The sequence below is a fragment of the Hirsutella rhossiliensis genome (genome assembly GCF_020360975.1).
Source record: "Hirsutella rhossiliensis strain HR02 chromosome Unknown scaffold00004, whole genome shotgun sequence".
Taxonomy (NCBI): Eukaryota; Fungi; Ascomycota; class Sordariomycetes; order Hypocreales; family Ophiocordycipitaceae; genus Hirsutella; species Hirsutella rhossiliensis.
Genome location: NW_025408670.1, coordinates 806,390 through 828,720, shown reverse-complemented (window position 1 = coordinate 828,720; position 22,331 = coordinate 806,390). Strand labels below are relative to the sequence as shown.

At 56.0% G+C, this 22,331-nt stretch overlaps 5 protein-coding genes across 5 annotated transcripts; 2 read left to right on the top strand and 3 right to left on the bottom strand.

Moving 5' to 3' along the window:
- Positions 1-8,645: 8,645 nt before the first annotated feature.
- Positions 8,646-9,402, bottom strand: HRG_04251 (uncharacterized protein; the record flags this gene model as incomplete). The annotated part of the gene is made up of 2 exons (XM_044862722.1): positions 8,646-9,193; positions 9,252-9,402. The coding sequence occupies 2 exons, from the start codon at positions 9,400-9,402 to the stop codon at positions 8,646-8,648; spliced, it is 699 nt and encodes a 232-aa protein (XP_044721336.1).
- Positions 9,403-9,810: 408 nt separating this feature from the next.
- HRG_04250 (DNA excision repair protein ERCC-8) lies at positions 9,811-11,250 on the top strand (the record flags this gene model as incomplete). The annotated part of the gene is made up of 1 exon (XM_044862721.1): positions 9,811-11,250. One exon carries the CDS (start codon positions 9,811-9,813, stop codon positions 11,248-11,250), a length of 1,440 nt encoding a protein of 479 aa, XP_044721335.1.
- Positions 11,251-11,412: 162 nt separating this feature from the next.
- HRG_04249 (autophagy protein apg5 domain-containing protein) lies at positions 11,413-12,289 on the bottom strand (the record flags this gene model as incomplete). The annotated part of the gene is made up of 2 exons (XM_044862720.1): positions 11,413-11,862; positions 11,972-12,289. 2 exons carry the CDS (start codon positions 12,287-12,289, stop codon positions 11,413-11,415), a joined length of 768 nt encoding a protein of 255 aa, XP_044721334.1.
- Positions 12,290-16,496: 4,207 nt separating this feature from the next.
- Positions 16,497-18,349, bottom strand: HRG_04248 (cell surface protein; the record flags this gene model as incomplete). The annotated part of the gene is made up of 5 exons (XM_044862719.1): positions 16,497-16,665; positions 16,719-16,845; positions 16,927-18,033; positions 18,112-18,162; positions 18,220-18,349. The coding sequence occupies 5 exons, from the start codon at positions 18,347-18,349 to the stop codon at positions 16,497-16,499; spliced, it is 1,584 nt and encodes a 527-aa protein (XP_044721333.1).
- Positions 18,350-21,065: 2,716 nt separating this feature from the next.
- On the top strand, positions 21,066-21,693 carry HRG_04247 (uncharacterized protein; the record flags this gene model as incomplete). Its single annotated transcript, XM_044862718.1, has 3 exons — positions 21,066-21,436; positions 21,505-21,515; positions 21,584-21,693. 3 exons carry the CDS (start codon positions 21,066-21,068, stop codon positions 21,691-21,693), a joined length of 492 nt encoding a protein of 163 aa, XP_044721332.1.
- Between the last annotated feature and the right edge of the window lie 638 nt (positions 21,694-22,331).

Below are 22,331 nucleotides of genomic sequence, written 5' to 3'. Positions count from 1 at the left end.
ATGGACATGAATCCTTCTTTTCCTTTCTTTTTTGCTCCTGCCCCCGAACCCCGGCCGCTGAGTCCGTCATCCCCAGAACAATGGGCGGCGGCGGCTCGAAAAAGCATCAACAAGTCCGCCAATCAGGCAGACGGGCAAAGCACATGAAGGAAAGACAGGCACCGGGCCCCTAGTAGGATGCCCATGCCGATAAAAACCGCACAGCGTGCCGGCCATGCACATAGCCTTGCCTTGCCGGCGTGTTTTTCCTTTTCCCTTTCGTTCCTCTTTTTGATTCCGCAATGGCTTCGGACCAAGTCGAGCGTTAGTATGGGCCTGCGCTACGCCAACAAGGGTAGCCGTCCACGAGATTGTCGGCGACGGCCTGGACTGGAGGTCGCCGACGTTGACACAGAAGACCTTGATCAAACTGCAGAAAAGAGCAAAAAACAAGATGCATGTTGCGGTGACAAGGCCATGGCGAAACGTCTCAATGGCCGTGCATGGAAAATGGGGAACAGGCCAGGCGCGGTATATGCAGATGACGGCGCCGCACTGCAGTTGTCCAAGGTTCTCTTCACCTTTTGGATCTAGCCCCGGACTACCGGATGGCGGAACGGCGTCCCCGGGAGCTCGCGGGGGACGGGGTCGCCCGCGCCACGTGTGGGCAGAGCAGTCTCTGCCAAGCTACCTACTGTACATGGCCACGGTCCATGGCCTCGACTTGAGCTGTGCTTTTTGTACATGCTGCGCGGTCCACCCATGTGCAGTACAACCTGCACAGGCATCCCCTTCTCCAGACGACTATCGAGCCCGGCGCCGTCTCGTCGTGCCGATGCCGTCCGTGTTCCTCCATCTGGCGTTGGGCGATGACATGCCCCGTACTTTGTCGACGACCAACCATGGACGAGAGGGGACGGACAGAGCGCAGCTGAAAAAAGGGGGGTGTTGTGAGATGCAAATAGCCGTGGGGGACCGAGGCAGCCAGACCAGAGCCATGCCCGGGCCCCACGGGCCTTGGCGGAGGCGCCGGCGCGAGCACATCAGCCCAAGGCAGCCGACATGGGACGCCGGCGCGCTGAAAAAGGACGCCGGCTGCACCGACGACACGGGTCTGGGTCAGACGAGCCTGTCACAGGGCTTCCCAGAAGAAGAGACGATGAGCTGCTCCCGATCGCCTTGCCAGGCACCAGCTGCATAGTACATGCATTACATACGTACGGTACCTACCACCTACCACCTACCTCGTGAGTGGCATAGCGATACGCCATGAGCTATATAGCAGTTGGCCGGACGTGCAGCACGGCATGTACGTTGACAAGTCTCCGCGGGCAATGCGGGTACAGAATCACCGCCCGCAGCATGTACGGCCGGCAAACGGGCAGCAGGGCAAAGCCGAGCCGCCGGCCCAGTTGGAATGGAGCCCAGGTTGTTGATAGTTGCCCGTTATTCGCAGAATGAGGGGAAAAGGAGGAGTGAGGCGGGGGGAGCAGACGAAGACATACAGACGATCTCAGGAACAGGGCAGGCTGGGGTGCCCAAAAGGAAAGAAAATAGATAGAGAAAGGGGGAAAAGGAAATCAGAGACTGCAGCAGAGGATCCATCAAGACGCCTCGGCGGGTGTGGCCATAGCATGCCGCCGTCCTATGGCGAATCAATGGCGCCGGCTGGCTGGGGAAAGCTGGAGCCTCGTAAAATAGTGTTTTGGGCAGGTAATTGAAGCCGGCCATCGGGCGTCGAGGCCCCTTGCAAGGTGCAATAGCTTCGACGTTTGACGCGCAGTGAGAACTCTGCCTCCTGTCCCGTTGCAACGACACGGTCATGACATGCATGAAACGTGGAGAATGGGATGACACTGCATATACCCAAAGTCGAGTGCTGTGCTACGTACCATCCCTTTGTCCAACGCCTCTGCTGTCGCGCAAGAGCAGCCAAAGAGACGACGATGTGCCGGCCTCTATTTTCTGTTCCCAACGGCCCCCATTAGCTCCCGGCGCTACATGCCAGGCGCGAAACTGGGTAGGTAATTAGTAGCGGCATCTCGTTCTAGAGCAGTGGCCCGGGGCACTGTAGGCCTATGCATATCAACTGTACAGTATTGAAGTATTGATAGCGGTGGATACCGAACACTGGTCCATGTAACCAGCATGCGTCCATGTCAGGTACCTCCCCCATTGAGGCTCAATTATTGCCCAGCAGGAGCTCCATGACGTATCTCGCGGGCTGGGTTGCCAGCTGGGGTTGCCAAGCAAGACTTGGAGGCCGTGGCATTGTAATTTGGGAGACCCCGCGGCTGGGTTTTCCTTCTTCTCCTCCTACTGCACTGTAGGATTTCATCCCCGTTATGCCAGCTCCTTTTTACTTTCTTTTCATGCACACTTACGAATATCGCCGGCGAATCACGTATCGTGCCTCGTCCTGGCCATGTCATCCATCCGCCTGTGCGACTTACACGCCCCGGCTCGCGCATGTACTCGGCATGTACTGTACTTGCATGAGCACGCTCCCGCCGTCTTCGAGGCCGTCGAGACATTGATCGTCATCCCCGCAGAAAATGTCCCACGCGGGGACCACGCGTTTACAGCTGAACCAAGGACGAGTAGCACGCCTACGCCTCGCCGCAGTTGAGAAAAGACGGTTTCGTCGTCGTCCAGCCAGACGACGAGTAGTCACGGAAGCTTCTCAGTTGTCACTGCGGAGAGTCAGCCCCGTGGCCCCCATCTTCCCCTTTTCTTCTGCCTTTTAACTTATACATTGGCCAAGGGTTCATGCTGAAGCCAGTGCACAATGGTGGCAGCGTAGCGCCAAGTCTATCTCGACCGAGGTCGTTGCTTGCTTTGGCTGCTGGAGTGCGAGAGTCGCCCATGCATCCACGCCCATCCATGATGCCCGATTTCTGGTACCGAGTGCCGCTTCTACGTATGCATATGCGTCCCCCTCGTCTGTGCTTGATGCTGCCGCCTACTGCGCTTTGCCCCCGCGCCTCAGCCGGTCAAGGCCCAGTGTCGAGAAGCCGAACCGAGGGGACAGCATGACGATGTCCGACTCGGTTGGCCTACTCTCGCGGTCCACTCACGACTACGAGCCTACATCACATGAGCGGCCTCGACATCCGTCCCGGCAGGGAGTTTCCCTTCAGCCCGTCTAGCTGCCGCGTGCAGAAAGCGACTAAAGCCCAGGATCAACAGCCGACAACCACACAGGCAGCCGACACGCTTGGTGCCAGGCGCACTACTCAGGCAGCTAGATGACGGCGCGTCTAAGAGGGGTCATGGGAGACGCGTGAACCGTCCGGCTTGCTTTTTCCTCCCATTATTCAATTTGCCTCGCCTTTCTTTATTTGCTTCGTGCGGAGTTCCTGCACCGTCTTATCCTCCGACGCTGCCCCGTGTGAGCTTGTTCCTTTTTGCGCGCCGCCCACTCGGGGCTGCTGAACTTGCACGCACAAACCGCAGCGCGGCTCAGCCATCAATCTCCCTCCTCCTGCGGTTCCAAAGGCGCGGCCGGAGGTGGCCCTTTGCCTCATCTGGTTAGGTGACTGCCTGGACGACGACTCAGGGCGGCGGGCGTGCGGGCGCCGCCGTGGCGGTGACATAGCCCGGCCAGCCCAGTGGACGGGACCGGCTGTAGGCTGTTGATCGTCTATGGTAGTGCGGGCAAGTCGTCCCGGCGAGACGTTTGCCGAGGTGCAACTTACAGGAAGACTATTGTGTCCGTTCAGACCGGTCAGTAGGGGCAGCCGCGCAGAAACCCACACGTTATGTTACACATGGACTTTGAAGTAGGAATGGACAGTCCAGAATCCCATCCATACTGTCTGTATCTTCGATTGTTCGACATGAGCTGTGCTGAACGTCCTACATAAACAGCAACGAATGCACGCACGCCAGGCACAGACAGGCCTTATGCCGTACTGCGGTACAATACGGCCGGGTACGTGACAAGGCGTCCCGGGGTACTCGAAGGTATCGCCGTCTCGAGGCCGACCAGGCGCTCAGGTCCAGAGACGAGGTCGGTGGCTTTGTACTGTGCTGTAGGCTCTCTGGACTGTCCCGGGCTGTATTGCAGGGTGTCGACTAGCGAAAGGGAGAGACTCCTTTCCGGCTCACTCTCCATGTCCATTTCCGTTCGCCCTCGATCAATCTTCTCTTTCCCTTCTTCGCCTTCTCTGCGGGAGCGAGTCTGCTAGCACACGCCCTCTCCGCCATCGGAGCTCTCGGCAAGGCACCACGGGACGATATCATCTGCACGCGCGTCTTTGTTTCTGACACGTCCCTGCCGTCCCCCTATTGTCATCCGGTGGTCAGAGAACGGGTGGCGAGAGACGGGATGCGCCACGCGGAGAGCGCGAATGAGAGATTATCTCGGCCTTCGAGGCACTCCTCCAGAGGGAGGAGAGAAGGGAAGGGGCGGGGAGGGGGGCAAGCAGGCAGGCAGGACAAGCTTTTTGTCGCAGAAGATGCACGACAGCGGAGCCGGGATTGTGCGTGCCCGGTGCGAGGGAGGGTAGCCAGATGCGACGTCTGGTCGGCTAGGGACGAGGCAAGCCAGTCGATGATGAGGCTGAAGCCTCCATGTCGCGATCATGTTCCCTCCTGAGCCGGGGCATGCCGAAGCTCCTTTTTTTGGGCGAGCCTTGCTGTCAAAAGAGACGACAGCTGTCTGTCTGTCTGCTTTGCCCTTCTCATCCCTTTCGCCTGCGCCGGCTCCCCGGCTGGCTGGGCTCGCACCAGGGCCTGCGCCGTAAATGACCGGTCCTGTCCAATTTTTGGGGTTTCCAATTCGTTATTTGGCTTGTCTTGTTAATACGAAGTGTGATGGAGAAAAGGCATGGCCTGCAAATCCATCCAGAGGCCCTGGTCCTACCTGCTGAGGGTTGGTTGTAACGTAGGTAGCTTCCCGCAAGACGCAGCGCAGACACGTTTCACCTACGACCTTTGTACATACATGACAGTGCTACTGCCGAAGCCGCGCTTACATGCGATGCATGCAGCAACGGCAGAGTTCTCCGTGAGGCAGAGTACAGTTACACGTCTAACCTACATACAAGGGCCGGCGGGCGAGCTCGGCAGCCCGGCCGACATGTCGCCATGTCAGTCATCGCGGCCGCCCGCGAACCCCCCGGTTTGCGAGCGCTCGCGAGAGAGGGAACCCTGCAACGGGGATCCGGTCCGCTGCCGTTGACGACCTTTTGTTCCCTGTCGTCGCTGACATGGGCCGGTCCGGGGTCCGGGGGGGCTTGCTCGTGCGACGCGCCATACATGCAAACATGCAGTGCGAGCACGGCAACGGGCCATGGACGGAGTATTCGTGCTACGGTTACGGTTCTCGTAGACATCAAGCGCAAGCCTCCTCTCGTACGGGGAAGACGGACAAAGCAGCAGGGCTGCCTCGCCACCGGAGAAGGGGGGGAGGAGAGACAGGATCCGATGCAAGGCGCTGGCGCGTACACCACGTGGCAGCCGCCTCCTACGTGAACGAGCATGCCTACATAATGCAGCCAAAGACCGGTGATGAGAAGAGCCAAGGCCAATTCATGATGGAGAAAGAAAATTCCCATCAATTGCTGCATCCCCGTCGGTTCGGGATCCCGTCTCACCGGTTCGATGATCCCTCCCCTTGTTGCCGGCCGCGCGGCGCATAAAATGAACAAAAAAAGACAATGGGTTGAGAGTGAGCCACAGCGGCTCGGAAGCAATGATCCTCGGCCGGACCCTGTGTACAGTCCGCCTCACTCGCTCGGAAGACATGAGTTGAGAAGGGTCCCGGTGATCCATACCCCCTCGTGGATCGCCTCGATTTCGATTCAAGGGATCGCGCAGCAGGGACGGGATCGTCGATGAGGCTGCTGGATGCCACGTTCTGAGCTTTCATGACGCGCCGATGGAAGAAGAAAGAAGACGGGGAAAGGATGGCTGTCTCTCGGCTGCTTTTGCAGATGACAGATAGATAGGGGAGGGGGTTGCTCGATCCATCGCCAATCGGGCGTCCTGTCCACTCGAGATGGGAAAGGAGTCATTTTGCGATGAAAACGGTGAGAAATGCATTTTCATTGTCATGTAGGGCCGCCGATACGAAGAGAGTCAGCTCAAGCACGGCGAAGCCGCGACTCGCTCACATTCCGCTTTGGATTTCTTCTCAACCCGTCGGCGTGATACGTGAAAGGTTACTACTGTCACAAACAACGTTTACTCTGACTTCCCTGTGCCTGAGCTCACCTGTATGTTGCTACGTACGTACACAGCAGAAAGGATTGTTCCCTTGCATGTGCATCAGGGGAGACGGGGATGAGCCTGGTCATCGGCTGCCTGCATGGAAGTCGTCGTCGAAGGTGCGGTGACGACTTCTAGAACGGCCAGCACGAATTCGGTTGCGCCTCGTACGATGGCCGGGTCGCAGTCTACCGTCTCCCTTATACTGTGCAGTTCGTTGCCAGAGTCGGATCCGAGACGAGCCGTGATCGGGTCGTCTTGCGCCCTGGGCCAGACCAGCAAAGATTATGTCCGGTACAGGCATGATATATCTTAATGTATGTATATAGCTACGGGTTAGGGAAGCATCAACATCAAACGACTACGAAACAGCCTCCTGACAATAAATCGATGCAGAAGAAAGGGGCAACGAAACTCCCAATATCATCACCGTCATACGGTCAGCATATGTAGAGGCTTCGTCACCATAACGACACAGTAGCAGCAATGATAACACCAGGCAAGATAATTCCCATCCTCAAGCGATAGCCGCGTGCTATACTCTCTTCAGCCATCGGCCGACGACGCTAGGATGAGTCGTTCGTGCACTTACAGCATGCACCATCTCGCGCGTCAACAACCCACACTCCATCTTTGCAAGTACATACTGCACTGCACGGATGCCTGTTCCTTCTTTTCTCCTTGGAGCTACAAAAGACAGCCGTTGGGGAGGCCAGGATGCGGCCCTCGATAGGTAAAAACGGCCATGACGGTCAAGCCATGTCAAGCCGATGCGGCGGCCATGAAGACAAGACGCTGTGTAAAAACACGGTAATGAAAAAAGGAAAAGTGGTCATGCTGAGTCTGTAGTTTCCTCATTGCAATGCTCGTATCCATCCCCCGTGCCGCTGATTGTTGATCGACACACCCACCAGGACATTGAACGTGGTGTCCATCTACAGACTTCTTTTCTCACGCTTTCTCTCGCCATCCTTTCTCTCTTTCCTCAGCAATGGGAAAACTTCGAAATATCACGTAGCGGCTACGTAACCGCTGTAAGGCCAGGTCCCGTAAAATGCCCTCAGCAAATATCCTGGTCGAGCTCGCGCCTGGAGTCGGAGGCGTCCTGTCAGCGGCTCGCGATCTCCTCTGCCGTCAGATCGGATGGAGATCGGTCACAGAATTGCCCGGTTTTTTCCTTGATCGTATTTTTTGCTTTAGTAAATACCCCTAGACCAGGGGGCGGCAGGGAGCGGGAAGAGACAGAAGACACACAACCTTCTTCGAGCTGCCATAGGTTCGATTGGGAGTCGAGAGAACATGTACCTGCGGTGCCTTGGCTGCGCGGGAGAGCGACACGCATCCCATCTACGGGCATCAATACATGCCGGGCGTGTAATGGCAAGGGGTGAAGGAAGTCGACCGGCCATACGCACAGAGTCGAGGCGATACACGCATAGGACGTACGACGGTGTATACAGCGAAATGCAAGGTTTATTATGCGGTTGCAGAACGGCTGCACGCTTGGCGTAGTTCGGACCTGCATCGCCTGCTGGCCGTGTCTCGCGCGAGAGGGGGCGGCGGGCGACGCTTAGACGAGAGATGATGTCTCCGCGATGCAGCGCGCCGTCGCAGCTTCACCTCGACGGCATTGCCCAGTTGGTTTCTGTCCTCCGTCGTGCGCGCTCTCTCCATCTCGCCTTGTTGCTGTTTCCACCGGTCGCGGTCAGCATTGTCGCTGGGCCTTGAACGCTGTCCGCCCGTCGCATTACCCGTCTTTGTTGTCTTTCTCACCCGTTCCCGGCTCTCGTCGCGCGTAATGCTTGCTCGAGGTGAAGAGGCGGCATTGGGCTTGCCGGCCGAGCGAGGGATGGCGGTTGGGCCGTTGCCGTGCCACGCGAGAGGGCGGCTGTCGCAACCGTCGTCAGCATCACATCATCCTGCGCGCGTGCAACGTCGGTCGATTAACTCCGGCCAGACAACGACGCCTTGTTCCCACAGCTGCTCGACTGTGCGCTTGGGCATCGTCACGCAAACGCCGTCGCCAAGCTCGTTGATGGCGAACTGAACGAATGAACGTTTTGGAGCACATGGTGCTGGAGTCTGCCGGGTCTTGAAACCCTGTGCAACTCCCAGCAGGCAAATGACTCACGCAGTCAAGCCTTGGCTCGAACCGTAGCTCCTCGTCCCTCGAATTGTACACAGCCAAGAATGCCTCGTCTTCCAACGTCGAGAAGAGGGGGCTGTCAGGGCTTCCAGCACCGGAAGAGACGCAGCACCCCACCGGACAGACGTATTGTTCTTTAAAACATTAGTAGCGGCCCTTGAATGTACATCTTTATCACGTCCAAAGACGCGTGCATCGCTCCTCAACAAAGAGGACAATCCTCATGTCACTTCGCCGAGCATCGCCACTTTTGCAGGGCCGTACGGCGAGTGTTAGCCCCGACAAATTCCGGATAGCCGGGTCGGCCTTAGGTCTCCTCGTCCTCCTTGACCACCTTGCGCCTCTTGGGGCCCCTCTTGGCTGTCTTCCATGGTGTCCCGGCTTCCTGGTAGCCAACAAAAGCCTCGGGGCCGACCTCCCGCGCCACCTCATCTCGGCGGACCTCGTCGGCTCCCTCGGTGAAGACCAGGTCTCCTCGCCGGCCCAGCACCTCCCTGCCCGCCTCTTCCAGCAGGATGCCAAAGGCCAGCAGGGCCGTCTCGTCCATGCTCCGCTCGTCGACGTCGCGCCCACCGAGCCGAGGCCGGTGCTTGCGCGCCAGAGCGCCGTAGAAGCCGCTCGTGTAGCCATGGATGGCCTTGAGCAGGTTGCTCTCGGGCAGGGCGCCGTGCGGGATATCTCGCTCGTGGGCGTTGTAGATGTCGTGCTCTGCGTAGCGCTCCGGGGCGTCCTTGCGTCGGAAGAGGAGCTCGTCTGGGGCTAGGGGCGTGTGTCGAGTGGAATGTTTGATGACCCTGGCGCGGTCCTCCCATCCGGCCGCCTCATCTCGGGTAGCTTGCTTGGACCAGACGTGCCCTGTGTCGAGTCAGTACTGTTGCTCCACGCGGCCTTGGGCTCCCATGTCTCGCCTGACCTGCCACTGCGTCGTAGACAGTCGCGATACGACGTCGACGTCGACTTTGGCGAGGATTTTCGGTGTCGGTGAGCACCAGCACCTCGCCCGCTTCACTCTCTTGGTCCTCTGCCTTGACCGTGGCGTGCACTTGATTCCGTTGCCGCTGCATGGCCGACAGTCGTTGCTTCGTACTAAGCCGGCGTCCTTGATTCTGACGCGGTTTGAGGAGAAGGAGAGGAGACAATGAGATGCGATTGATAAGGCAAAATAGGTTGGGCTGGTTTGCACTCAGGTGTTGCTTCGGTCGAGACCTGGGCCAGAGTGCTGGTCTGTCTGTGGCGTGACTGGGTTCATGGCTCCGTCGAGGTGAATGCCGATTCGCACGTTTGAGTGACTGCACCGTAGACTGCTTCTCTTTGGCAACGATGCGAAGTATTGAACGACGACAAATTCAAGTCTTGTTTGGGTGGGTGGACGTGGGGAGAGGTCGATCACAGCTGCTCCACTTGGCTGACATCATCCTCAACTCTCCCTTGTTGCAGCGACAGTTCAGTCGCGCACGCGGAGGTCCAGATGAATGCAGTCTCGTCTCTTCGCCCGCGAGACGGGTGACCTCGCTCCCCATGACCTGGCCCAGGCCATCACCTCTGGCCTCCTCCGCTCCTTTGCGCCAGCTCCGCAGCATCGCTTCCACGGCGAGGCAGCGTCGTCTGCGGCCCATCACAGACCCCATCGTCTTCGCGCCCACGCAGAAGGCGTCGGCTGCCTCGCCCTCGACAAGTTTGACGGGCGCCTTCTGCTGTCTGGCGGTGCCGGAGGATCCATTAGGCTGTGGGATTTGGAGGACTGCGTCAGCCCGCACAAGCTCCATACCTTCAGGCCTGTGAGCACCATTGCGCGGTCCACGCCGGACAGCAGGGCAGGTGGAGGCCACAGCCATGGCATCACCCATCTTGCCTTCTATCCCTTCGACCCCGACGCCTTCCTCTCGAGCTCGTACGACAAGTCGCTCAAGTTGTGGTCGACGGATCGCGCAGCCGTAACTGCAGAGTTCCATCTCAACGCCACCATATACTCGCACTCGACAAGTCCAGTCGCCGACCACCTGCTCGTCGCCTGCGCAACCCAGCATTCCAACGTGCGCCTGGTGGACCTCAAGTCTGGCTCGGCCGTCCAGGCCCTCGTCGCACGCGGCGGCCCTGTGCTGTGCACGTCGTGGAGCCCGCGGCATCAACACGTGCTTGTGAGCGGTCACGCCGACGGCAAGGTTCGCATCTGGGATGTCCGACGCGCCGGCGGCGTCATTGCGCAGCTCGACCAGGAAGATTCATTGGGCGTCCTACACCGGTTCGGCCACGCCGCCGCTGCGGGCATCGACTGGGCCCAGACATCACACTTTCGAGCCTCGGCGCAGGCCCACGACGAGGCGGTCAACGGGCTGCAGTGGACTGATGATGGGCGATACTTGCTGTCGGCCGGGCTGGATCGGCGCGTCAGGGTCTGGGACGCCGCCACGGGCGCCAACACGCTGGCGAGCTTTGGCTCGCTCGTCCAGAACCAACACGCCAAGACGGCCAGCTTCTTTGTGTCGCCCTCGGCACTGTCGACCCATGGGGACCTCCTCTTTTGGCCCAACGAGCAGGAGATCCTCGTCTTTGACCTTCACAGCGGGGACATGATAACGCGGCTGCGGAGTCCCGGCTCGTCGAATCCTGTGGGGCCCCGCGGAGCAGAGACGGGCAGGAACAGGATCACGAGCATTGTCTGGCGGGGAGCCGGCGGTGGTGGGCGTCACGTCGGCCCGGTCGCGGGGGGCGGCAACTCGGTTGGCGCCATCTACAGCGCTCATCTAGACGGGCAGATTCGTGCGTGGATGCCGCGCATTCCCGGGCCAGACGACGTGGATGAGGCCATCGAGCAGGAGCCCGACGAGGACGACGAGGTCAAGAGTAAGAAGAGGAAGGCGGTAGACAACGCCTACCGCAGTTTGATGGGAAAACATATTACATTTACATGATGTCCGCTGGAGGCAGGCCTGATTCGAGTAGAATTGCACGTCCCGGAACTGAGGGAAATGGATTCAAGTCACCCAGCTTGCATAAGCGACAGCCATGTTGATAGCATTGTCGAGTTACAAAATCCCTTGGCTTTGGAGGAAATAACTCAGCGCAGCAGCATGCTAAACAACAACCACGAAGCAGAGCCAGCCATCCGGGTACGCCGCCTCCCTCATCAGCTCGCCCAGAGGCGCCTCGAAGGGGGCCGCGGCGCCGTGCAAGATGGCGCTGGCCAGGACAGGGTCGCGGCTGCTGGGAAACAGCTGGGGCATCATGTGCTTGAGGGCCTGGCCGAGCAGCCTGGGCTTGCGGTTGGGCGACGCAACGGGTACCAGCGACTGGACGACCTTGAAGGAGCCTGGGTCCGGGTCCGGAGCGCCAGGTGGGGGCCGCGAGGGGATGTAGACGCGGATGGGGACGTGCTTGAGGGCTGTTGGGGCGTCGAGGAGGCGGGCGTGGACTTTTGCGTAGGCAGGGTAGTTGTTGTCGATGACGGCGTTCCAGAGCTGGGTGGTGTGGTCCTTTGACATTTTCATGATTTGGTTGGCGTTGCCGTTGCGGATGAAGTCGGCCTGCGGTAGGATGTTAGTTTCTGAGATCCAAGGGCGCTTTCACTCTTCTTTTTCCTATACTGCAAAGAGGTACGACCAGACGAGCCATGAAATGAAAGAGAAACTTCACCTCCTTGACGCAGTTCAGGAAAGTGTCGGCAATGTCCCACGCCACCCCGCCGCCGACAGTCAATCGCCAAGGCAATTCGGGACGGTACAGGTCCAAGAGCAGGCCTGCGGCCAGGTTGCGCAGCTGGACACCCTCGAAGTGGAAGCTGGAGCAGGGCGCGCCAAAGAAGGCGGCCAGCCGGGGCAGCAGCAGGGCCAGGTAGCTGAAGCGCGGGACCGTCGTCGCCATCGAGGGCGGCGCCGACGACGAGGGCGAGGCGTGGGTGATGTGCAGCGGGATCCGGGCATCCCAGAGAGTCTGGGCGAGGGGTGACGCCATGTTATGAGAAGGGCATTTTCTTTCTGCCCGTCTTCTCACTCGGACGTCTCTCCGCGCGTCTTATCCAGCAGTGCGCTGATGTTGGATGAGGTTGAAATAAAGACGACGGTGACATGTGTAGGGTAGGCGAGTGGGGTAGCCTCACGTGGCCGGGCTGATATTCCCAACTACTTCGTAAACATCGCTCAGAAAAAAGGGCGCTCGTATAAGCAAACAGATAACAATGTATATATCTCCAGCTGATAAGGGGTGGCCTCAGGGCCCTGATAATGCAGAATAAAAGAGACCTCCTGGAGACCTAAATAACTGTCAAGGAAAACGGAAGGGTACTTGCCCACTCAGCCTTGAGGTCAAGCTGTAATTTCCAGTTAAGAGACACTGCTACTTGCAACCTCGTATGTGCCTGCCTCCGGGCTATTGCAACTGTAGAAGTCACACACTGCATTAAGGAGCTATTGATTTCGTAACAGGAAAGCTTATATAACGAGATATAGTTGTAGTTATTTATGCTTGTATTCTTGTAGCTGTCACTCGACAAGGCACTTGTGGCTCTGTATTCTAGGCCCCTTTATTCCAGGACATCGCAGTCATCTGTGGCTTTACTTTAAATAGCTATAAGATCAATGAAGTTGTTCATTGTTAATGCTAGAAACCCTCTACAGGTGCATTGCGCAGGCGCAGGGAATATGCGCGTATAAATTGGCGGTACTGGTGCTGCGCCTTGACCTACTTTTAAGGTGGCAGGCTAGGTATAGTTGGTGGCCAGGCAGACAGGGCCTCACGTTACATTCTGGTGAGTGGTAGAACCCGGTGGGGATGTCGTTGTAAAGAGTGAAACTAGTTGAATTGTTTACTCGAAGGTCTCTCCTAGTCAGGTCTGACTGCGAGCTGTTAAGCAGCTGCTTCCTGGTTCGGGCACAGGTGTAGCGACCTAAGCATATAAAACCACCCTTATGAACTAGCAGGCGACAAAGGATCCATCGATCGCCGCTTGGTCGTGGGACATGACGACCTGGCCCCCCGCATTCTTAACCCAAAAGTGCAGTGTTATCCACCACGCGGAGTTCACCACTACGATCCTAATTGGAACTGGCTGATCGGCCGTCGCTTGAAATTTGAACGACCCAGGCCATCCCTCCTTAGGCAGCCCCCAATAGTCGGCGACGATGTCCGCATTCCTTTGGGTGCATCCGCATCCGGCCTTGGGCCCGACCCACAAGAACGCCGCGTCATCTGCGAAGTTCATCTCAAACGTGTATGTACCAGACGTTACTGGGATGAAGTATCCGGTAAACGCAACCACGACATACTCGAGTGGGCCATTCGGGGAAACGCCGGCACCTGTGGGCTCGCGGTAGAGCGTCGGGTCCCAGGGACCTATAGCGCCAGGCCACCCCACTGTAAGGGTCTCTCCACTGGCCACGGCTGGTGGCAGGCCCGCCAGCAAACTATCCAGACTGATGATCTTAGCAAAGGGAGAGATGAGGTTGTCAAAGGGAATTCGACCGGGCCCGGGTCGGTATAATTTCCACCGAAGTCCTGGTCTAGGGTTCTTGCAACGGATCTGGTCGGGATTTCTGCACTACGAGACGCGTTAATGATTCGTTCTCTTGCTCGGTTGGTTGAGTTATAATCAACCGAGCCTTCTTTACTTACTCGTCCTGCATCGTCGCCGGGGGTTAGGGCTACACAGCGAAGTCCCTTGCAGCATTGCGAGTCGGGGTTTTCGATTGTCGGCTTGCAAACCGCGTCACAAGTGCGGCATTTGCCATCGTCCGGAACATCAGGAACCGCAGGTTTGCACTATATGTCATGTTAACGATTCACCCTTGCCCATAGGATGGTCTTTAAAACGTACTTGTCCGATTTTGCTTTTCGGGCTCACGGGCATACAGCTAAGTCCTGAGCAGCATTTCGACCCGGGCCCTGTAGCATCGAGATGACATGTTGTTTCTTTCTTATGGCACTTCTCGGCTGCTTCGCACTAAAACGCGAGTATGTTAGTATTCTCCCTTGCAGGATTGAGATTGTTGAAAAGAGCCTCAATTACTTACTTGACCGATCTTGCTTGTGGGCGATAGGGGTTCGCAGCTGAGCCCTGTGCAGCATTGCGACCCAGGTTTCTTAGAATCGATATGGCATACTTTTTTAAGCTCGCGGCACCTCTCTGATTTACACTATCAAAGCAAGTTAAAAAAGTTATCTCATAGGATTAAGATTGTCCATTACTTACTTGTCCGATATTGCTCTTAGATGCTAGGGGTACGCAACTGAGGCCTGAGCAGCATTGCGATTTGGGTTTCTTAGAAAAAAAAAACAAACCTTATCAAGCTTGCGGCACTTTTGGTTGTCTGGTTTACACTATCAAAGCAAGTTAATAAATTGTCCCATAGGATTAAGATTGTCTATTACTTACTCGTCCGATTTTGCCCTTAGATGATAGGGGTTCGCAAGTGAGGCCTGAGCAGCATTGCGATTGATGTTTCTTAGAATCAAAATGACAAGCTTTATCAAGCTTGTGGCACTTGTCATCAGGGCCGTCATAGTCGTGGTCATGGTCGTGATCGTCGTCACAACCAACATTGACGTCAGGCATATACTTTGGGTTGCGTTCTCGTTAGGTATCTTAAACAGGCGCTCTAAGTCAGAGCTGGTTGCGGAATGTAACTCTGATGCGGCGATGAACTTGCCGTTCGTTTGCCACTCCTCTAGAAAGCTGCCAGGCCCTGAGACATGGCACGCTATCACATGCCGGCTAAACCAGATGAGGTAGCACACATCGACATAATCGACGAATGACATGGCATGCTCTCCGTCCGGCAAGCAACAACAACATAGAATGGAAGCAATATAATAGAAGCGAGTGCATCCTCAAGGCAGGAGTAAGGTTTAGGGACTGACGATAACCAACGGTTTCTCTTTTATATAATTCTCTCGCTTTTCGCGGAAACCTCCGCAAGAAACTATAAAAATCAGATCTTTCTTTAGTAGATCGAATAGGAGAAATGAAACCATATACTGGTTCTGCACTCATACTTACCTCTTTAGTCTTCTATTTTCAACCAGCTAAAACCTCACCGATACTGGATGTTGGAGATCCTCGGTTTTCGGCGTTCCAAGCGCCAGGCCCGGATGATGGTATGCTTTTTCTATCCTACACTAATCGGGATCTATTAACATATTTAGTTCGCTGCGCGTGCCCGGGACTCAATACGCTCACCAACCATGGCTTCCTGCCTTCGTCTGGGAGAGGCATGAAGATAAACGATCTTATACTCGCATGCTTTCAGGGCTTTGGGCTTTCTCCAGAGACAAGTGCTCTAATTACGATCGTGGGTTTAGTGCAGAGTAAAAATCCCATCGATTTTGTTTTCGACTTAGACGATGTCCAAAGACAACCGTGGAACATAGAGCACGACTGCAGCTTCTCACGTGTGGACTGGGCAGAGGGCGATATCAATACGATCGATCTAGAGACCTGGAACGTTGCTCTCGAGGAATTAGAAAAGTGTGATGTAATTGATGGTCTTTGCATGGGCCGTGCAAAAGCCGCACGAATCAAGGCCGAACGCGCAAGAAACCCAAATACCCTGTATAACGATAAGGCTGCCGCTCACGGTGCTGCTGAGGTTGGGATGATACTGAGCGTTCTTTCCCCGACTGGGGAGACAAATCTCAGCTTTATTCGTTCCATTATTGAGGAGCAAAGGATACCGACGCATCTTGGCTATATGCCCCGAGAGTTGAACGCTGGCATGCGCAGTTCTAATCGAATAAATAGGATATAGTCCAGACAATTCGGCCGGTTGACCCCGTTCCCATAGATCAGCTTATAGCAATTATTCTTGCGCTTGGCTTCGACCACCAGTTCTATAGATGCACTAAAGCAAATTCATGGACAGTAACTATTCTTTTTACAGCTATAAGCAGTTCTTCGCGCTTTATGCCACCCACCTCGTAAGCTTGACCGCGGCATTCTAGACCAAAGGGTCGGGATGAATTAGGAGCCGTACAAGGATTAGGGGATAAACACAAATTCTTATAAACGGTTTTTAGAGTTACAATTGAATTATCACCGCCTCTTAAGTGACAAGGTGTAACGTGCGAATGTTAAAACAACAAGTCTTCAATTCGGGTAGTCGCTAACGAAGATACGATATCACAAAACCTATTCTGCCAAAGACATAATCCCCATTCTTGAACTCTCTTACAGCCCCCTGTGCTGTTCTTGATGCGAAACACTATGTCGCCTCTCACGATCATGTTTGGGATCATCATGATGCACCGCAACGTCTCCAACATGCTGGCGGAGCACTGAAGGTGGTACTTGCGCCGCATCTGTGGGGTCCTTGTGGGCAATGGCGTGGTTTCTGTGTCTGTCAGTTGGCAATCATGCAAGGAAGTACACCGGGAGAGGCCACGCACTCACGACTGCGAAAAAGTCTTGTTTCCACCAATTGTCTTGGATCCATCCAAATCGCTATCAACCCTCGGGTCAACCTTGTTGAGGAGGTCCGACTTGTGCGGTCCTGCTGTGTTCGGAGCTGGACCTGTACCTTGGGTGCCAGTGTGCGAACCCGCCGTGTGAGTGCCCGTCGTGTGAGTGCCCGTCGTGTGAGTGCCCGCCGTGTGAGTACCCGGGACATGCGTGCCAGCAGTGTGTGTCCCCTTGGCGGCGCCAGCATTGCGGCTACCGTCTCTGTCCGAGTCGATCCTAGGATCGGCAGCATTCGCCAAACGACTATCGTGCGTTCCGTAAGTTCCCTCAGGGGCTCCTCGGGTGTTGTGGCCATGAGTCCCAGCCGTGTGCGCGCCAGTAGTAGTGTGAGTGCCAGTGTGCGTCCCCGAATGGGCGGCGCCGGCATTGCGGCTACCGTCTCTGTCCGAATCGATTCTGGGATCGGCGGCATTTGCCAAACGGCTATCGTGAGTCCCGTATGTTCCCTCAGGAGCTCCATGGGTGTTGTGGCCGTGAGTGCTGTGCGTTCCGCTCTGCGTGATTCCATGCGTGGTATCGGCTCCAGTTCCGCTAAAGAAGGCACCACCGCCAGTATTGCCGGATGTGCCATGCGTCGTGGAGCTCGTGTTACCGGTGGTGGCAGAACCTTGGGGATTCGCACCCATGTTCTTCGAGTGGTCGCGATCGGAGTCCACTCGCGGGTCCGCCTTGTTGGCCAAATTGCTGGAGTGGGGTCCGTCCGTCTTGCTCGCAGGCCCATCAAAGCCGCGGTTGGCCTCGGTGGTGCCGTGAACGCCGTGGCTGGCATGGTGCCCAGCGGCCGCGCCTGTTGCTCCCGCGGCGAGACCAGCGCCGGCGGCGGTGCCGTGGTGGGACGTGTGGCTAGAATGATCCCGCGTCGTGGAGGAATCGACACGGGGGTCGAGCTTGTCAGCGACTGCGTTGCCATGTCCCGCAGTGGTGGTCGGGCCAGTTGTTTGGTGTGGCTCGTGGGTGCCATGAGTGCCAACTCCGCCAAGGGCACCGGTTGTGCCATGGGTACCAGTTGTGCTGTGGGTGCCATGGGTGCCAGTTGTGTCAGGAATTGCGGTCGTGCCATGGGTACCGGTTGTGCCATGTGTTCCGGTCGTGCCCTGGGTACCAGTTATACCAGTTGCACCATGGGTGCCGGTCGTGTCATGAAGGCCAGTCGTGCCATGGGTACCAGTCGTGCCAGCTAGGCCATGAGTACCGGTTGTGCCGTGGGTGCCCGTGTGGGACGTCGTGTTTCCCGTGGTTGCTGTCCCTTGGGGATTGGCACCCAAATTCTTCGAATGATCCCGATCCGAGTCCACTCTCGGGTCAAGCTTGTTCCCTAGATCACCGTGGGGTCCGTCGGTGGTAGAACCACCGCTCTGAACGCCCCGGTTGTCGCCTCCGAGAGCATAGTTGTCACCCGAAGAGTATGTACCGTGAGATCCGATATTGGTACCGGCCGCGTGGGTGTCTTTGGTGCGAGGCTGAGAAGGGTTGGCTGCAGATGAGGTGTGCGTGGTATCGGTGACGGTCTTGTCGTCGTTCTTGGACAAGGCGCCCTTGACCTTGTTGACGATGGAAGACATGGTGGTTGGGTTTTCTCTCGTGTCGTGTGGTGAAAAGGTGTTTTGAGTGGAAAGGTGAAGAGTGCGTGAAATGATTGCTGTGAGCTTTGTGTTTATGGTATCAAAAGTGGTGATGATGGTCTGGAAAAATGGTCTTGAGAGGAGGGCCGGGATGAGGTTTATATATGTAGAGATTCCATGCACACTTGGGCCATCTCGATCTGGTAGCGGCGACATCACTTGCCAACTATGGACGCACAAGCCGAAACTGAGCATCACCACGCCTCCTCTGTCGTCATCAGGGCCACCAGGAGTGGTGGGGATGTGCCGAGAACCAGTCCGGCAGTCCCCCAGCACGGTCTTTGCACGACCAGGCTCGGGGGGGAGTTTTACAAGAGGCCAAGCTGATTGGTTTGAGTCCTAGCCCTGTCGGCTTGGCCAAGGCAGTGCACTGCCCGAAGGGTGGAGGGAGGGGAAGGCGTCATAGCTGTGACGTTGACGTTGAAGCTCGGGCACCTGGCTCCGCACGGAGCAAACGACAATTAAAGCGAGGAAGACAAAATGCCAGCTAGCAAATGCCACATTCATCAGGGGACACTGTAAAAGGTTACTGTAAGTTACACTGTACAGTCTAACAGTCTGTAGATGGGAACGATGACGTATGACGGAGTGGCTGTGGTGGCGGCGACGACACGGGCCTTTTCTGTTGATGGCATCATACCTACTACCTACCCAGGTACCTACCCGATTGCTCGTATGTACCGGGACCCCTGCACCGTGATGGGCGGGCCGCGTGTGGCTGGTGAGGCTAGCTAGTTGGATGGCAACGGAGGTTGCAGCTACATGCGTCATCCGAGGCACTGTCAAGCACTGCTTGGGTTTCGCAAGTACACGAGACATGCACACACACTTTGGCAAGGCTCGCGCTCGGAATGGTTTGTCTTCCCCGCGCCGAAGAGGGTCCTCGAGCGGGAGGATGACGGTGCATCTGCGTCAACGTGCCTTGGAAAAGGCGACACCCCCGCCGCTCGAGATCTCGATCCCGCCCTGTACCGCACGCTCTTTGGGCCCCCATGACTGTGGAAATGGCCCAGTACGTATGGGCATGGGGCACTCCGTAGAGCACACCGACCCCTAAGATTGGAATGGAGACTAGTACTGGACTGGACAGTACCTAATTATTGTTCGCTCAATCTCTTTGTATGCACAGTAATTTAGCTTTCAATCGCAAACCAAGGCACCCTGCAAGCGGGCCACGCGACAGTGACATCATCGCTTCACATGCAAGACAGACCCATGGGTTCTACCACGGGTACTGTACCTGCGCAGAAAGCTAACGTCTGGAGATACCAAGGGGTTGGATTCTGGTATTCAACGGGAGTGAATGCGCCATCTCGCCAAGTTTGATAGCGCCACTGCATGAGCATCATGGCGAGTTTTGCTACCGAACAGCTGAATCATGCCGAAAGCCGCCCCTCACGGCTTCTGGCACAAGTCCACCAGTTGGCCAAGTAACCCTGGCTGAGTGAAGAATGGAGATGTCCATGATGAAGAGCAAGAGACTGCCAAGGCCCACATCAGGCGAGTTAGCTCGACCTTCGGCATTCAACTGCCAAGGATCCGGTTGGCCATGAGCTGCCATCGTGCCGTGTTTGAGAAGATGGGTAATTAGGTAGCTACCCGGGAAGACAATTCCACACCGTCCAAGCGTCCCTCCGTGCCGAGCATCGACTTGGCACTGTCGTAGGCTACTCTGGGAGGGAAGCTGCCTTGTGTCACCGCCAACAAGGTGAACGCGCCCGTGGGTTGTCGAGAGATGCTGGGGCAAACAGGGCAAGGGTTACCTTCGTTTCCTCGGCCATCTTCCCCCACCTCTCAAACGAAGGATCGAGTCAGGGGTTGACTATGGAAATGCATATTAGAGGATCTCGGCTACTCATCGAGCATTCAGGCAGCCCAAGAGTCGAGTAGTAGAACAAGTAAAAGGAGAAGGAAAATACGGTCGTGCTTACTTTTATCTCAGAAAAGCTTGGTCTCAAGCGAAAGGAGTTAACCTAAGCGAAGGCCTTAACACGACGAGCGACTGGCTACCCGTGAGGCCGACTTGAAAGGAGATGATGCGTGTAAAAGGGGCGTCCAGAATCTGGCGGTGAGACTGCAGGCAGGACAGTTATAGACTGTCTCTGCGATGCTTCGTAGAGCATCCCCAATTAGAACATGGGCGCCATAAGATATACTGACTACAAGTAGCTGTGCATAATGATCACGCTGAAAAAGGTAAAGAGAGGAGTTTGTCCAGGTTCACCCTCTAGCGCTGTCGGCTCATCTACCTCTACCCATAGCCGTATGAGCAGGAATAGCAACTAGAAGATGTATATAAATAGCTTTGATTTCTTTAATTTAATTGCATGATATATGCAGCTATATAAATGTCTGGCTATAGAGTGCGTATGATCGCGAGATACTTTAGCTTATATGCGAATGCCGCCAAATTGATATACTGCCTGGTAGGCGGGTTCCCTGCCCAATACGGCCAGACACAGGGAGGATCACAGGACGCCTCGCCCTTGCGGAAATGCAACGCTAGGTGAAGCGCACGGACCATGTGTTGCGAGTGATATACTTGCAAACACTTGGCCCCTTTTTGTTGCAGAAATCCTCGAGATCGAACCTCGGGGCCACCGTCGGTTCGACGCCAAGCTACGTGCTCCACGATACCCGCCTTGCCCCCAACACCATGCCGGCCATATTGGACCTCCTTGGGCGGGATCCAATCACGTACGAATCGGCATGCAAGTCAGAATCCAACATCATCAACAAACTGGGTTACGTCTCCGCAGCCAAACATCTATTTGCCGACCTCTGGATGCAACGGCGGTCAATCGCGGCCCTGACGAAACATCACCTCGGGCTTGGTCCAGAGGACAGCTGTACCGTTCTCTACTTCCCTGAGTGGATGCGAGGCAGCTTCAATGCCTGCATCCCCGTGGAAATAAAGTCTGGTGGCGTGACTCGGAAGCTCGTCTTTCGTTGCCCTATGCCACATAAGCTTGCTGAATCAAGATATGCCGGCACCGTCAATGAGAAACTCCACTGCGAGGTCGCGACGTATGTATGGATGCAGGAGAGGTGCTCTGATATCCGCATTCCGCACCTATTTGGCTTTGGCTTCTTAGACGGCCACCATGTAGGTACCTGTCTTGGCACTGCATACTTCGTAGACCGACCGTCTAAGCTGACTAGACGGATCTCTAGTATACGCATTCCAGTCATCGCCCATTATACATCCGCATCGCACAGACTATTCGCCGTTATATCCACAGAGTCCTCCGATGGCCTATGCTCTCCAACTATACCCATCATGATCCAACAAGTCTTCGCCTGGACTCGGCCTACATGCTGCTTGAATACATTGGGCCGGATACTGGAGAAGTGCTATCAAATACGTGGCGTGAGCACATAGACGACTCGGATCGACGACAAAGACTATTTGGCGGCATTTCTCGCATTATGCTTTCTCTTGCGCGTATTCCCCAGCCGCGAATTGGGTCCTTTCGATTCAACCATGATGGAACGATAACGCTAACCAACCGTGCCTTGTCTTGCTCGATGATGATACTGGAAAATGACGGCACGGAGAGAACGATTCAGAGCAACGATACCTATAATTCTTCTGAAAAATTCGTATCAGAAATGCTCACTTTTCATGATAATCGCTTCCTCAGTCAGCCAAATGCCGTCTTCAGCGAGAGCGACTGCCGCAGCCAAATGGCAGTCAAGACAGTGCTCCGTGCGCTCTCCCACCGTTATATCAAACGGGAATATAGCCAGGGTCCCTTTCTACTCCAGCTCACCGACTTACACCAAAGCAACATACTTGTTGACCAGCAATGGAACATCACATGTTTGATTGACCTAGAGTGGGCCTGCTCCCTTCCCGCCGAGATGCTTCGTGTTCCATACTGGTTGACAGGGCTCTCTGTCGATGAGATTAAACTTAAAT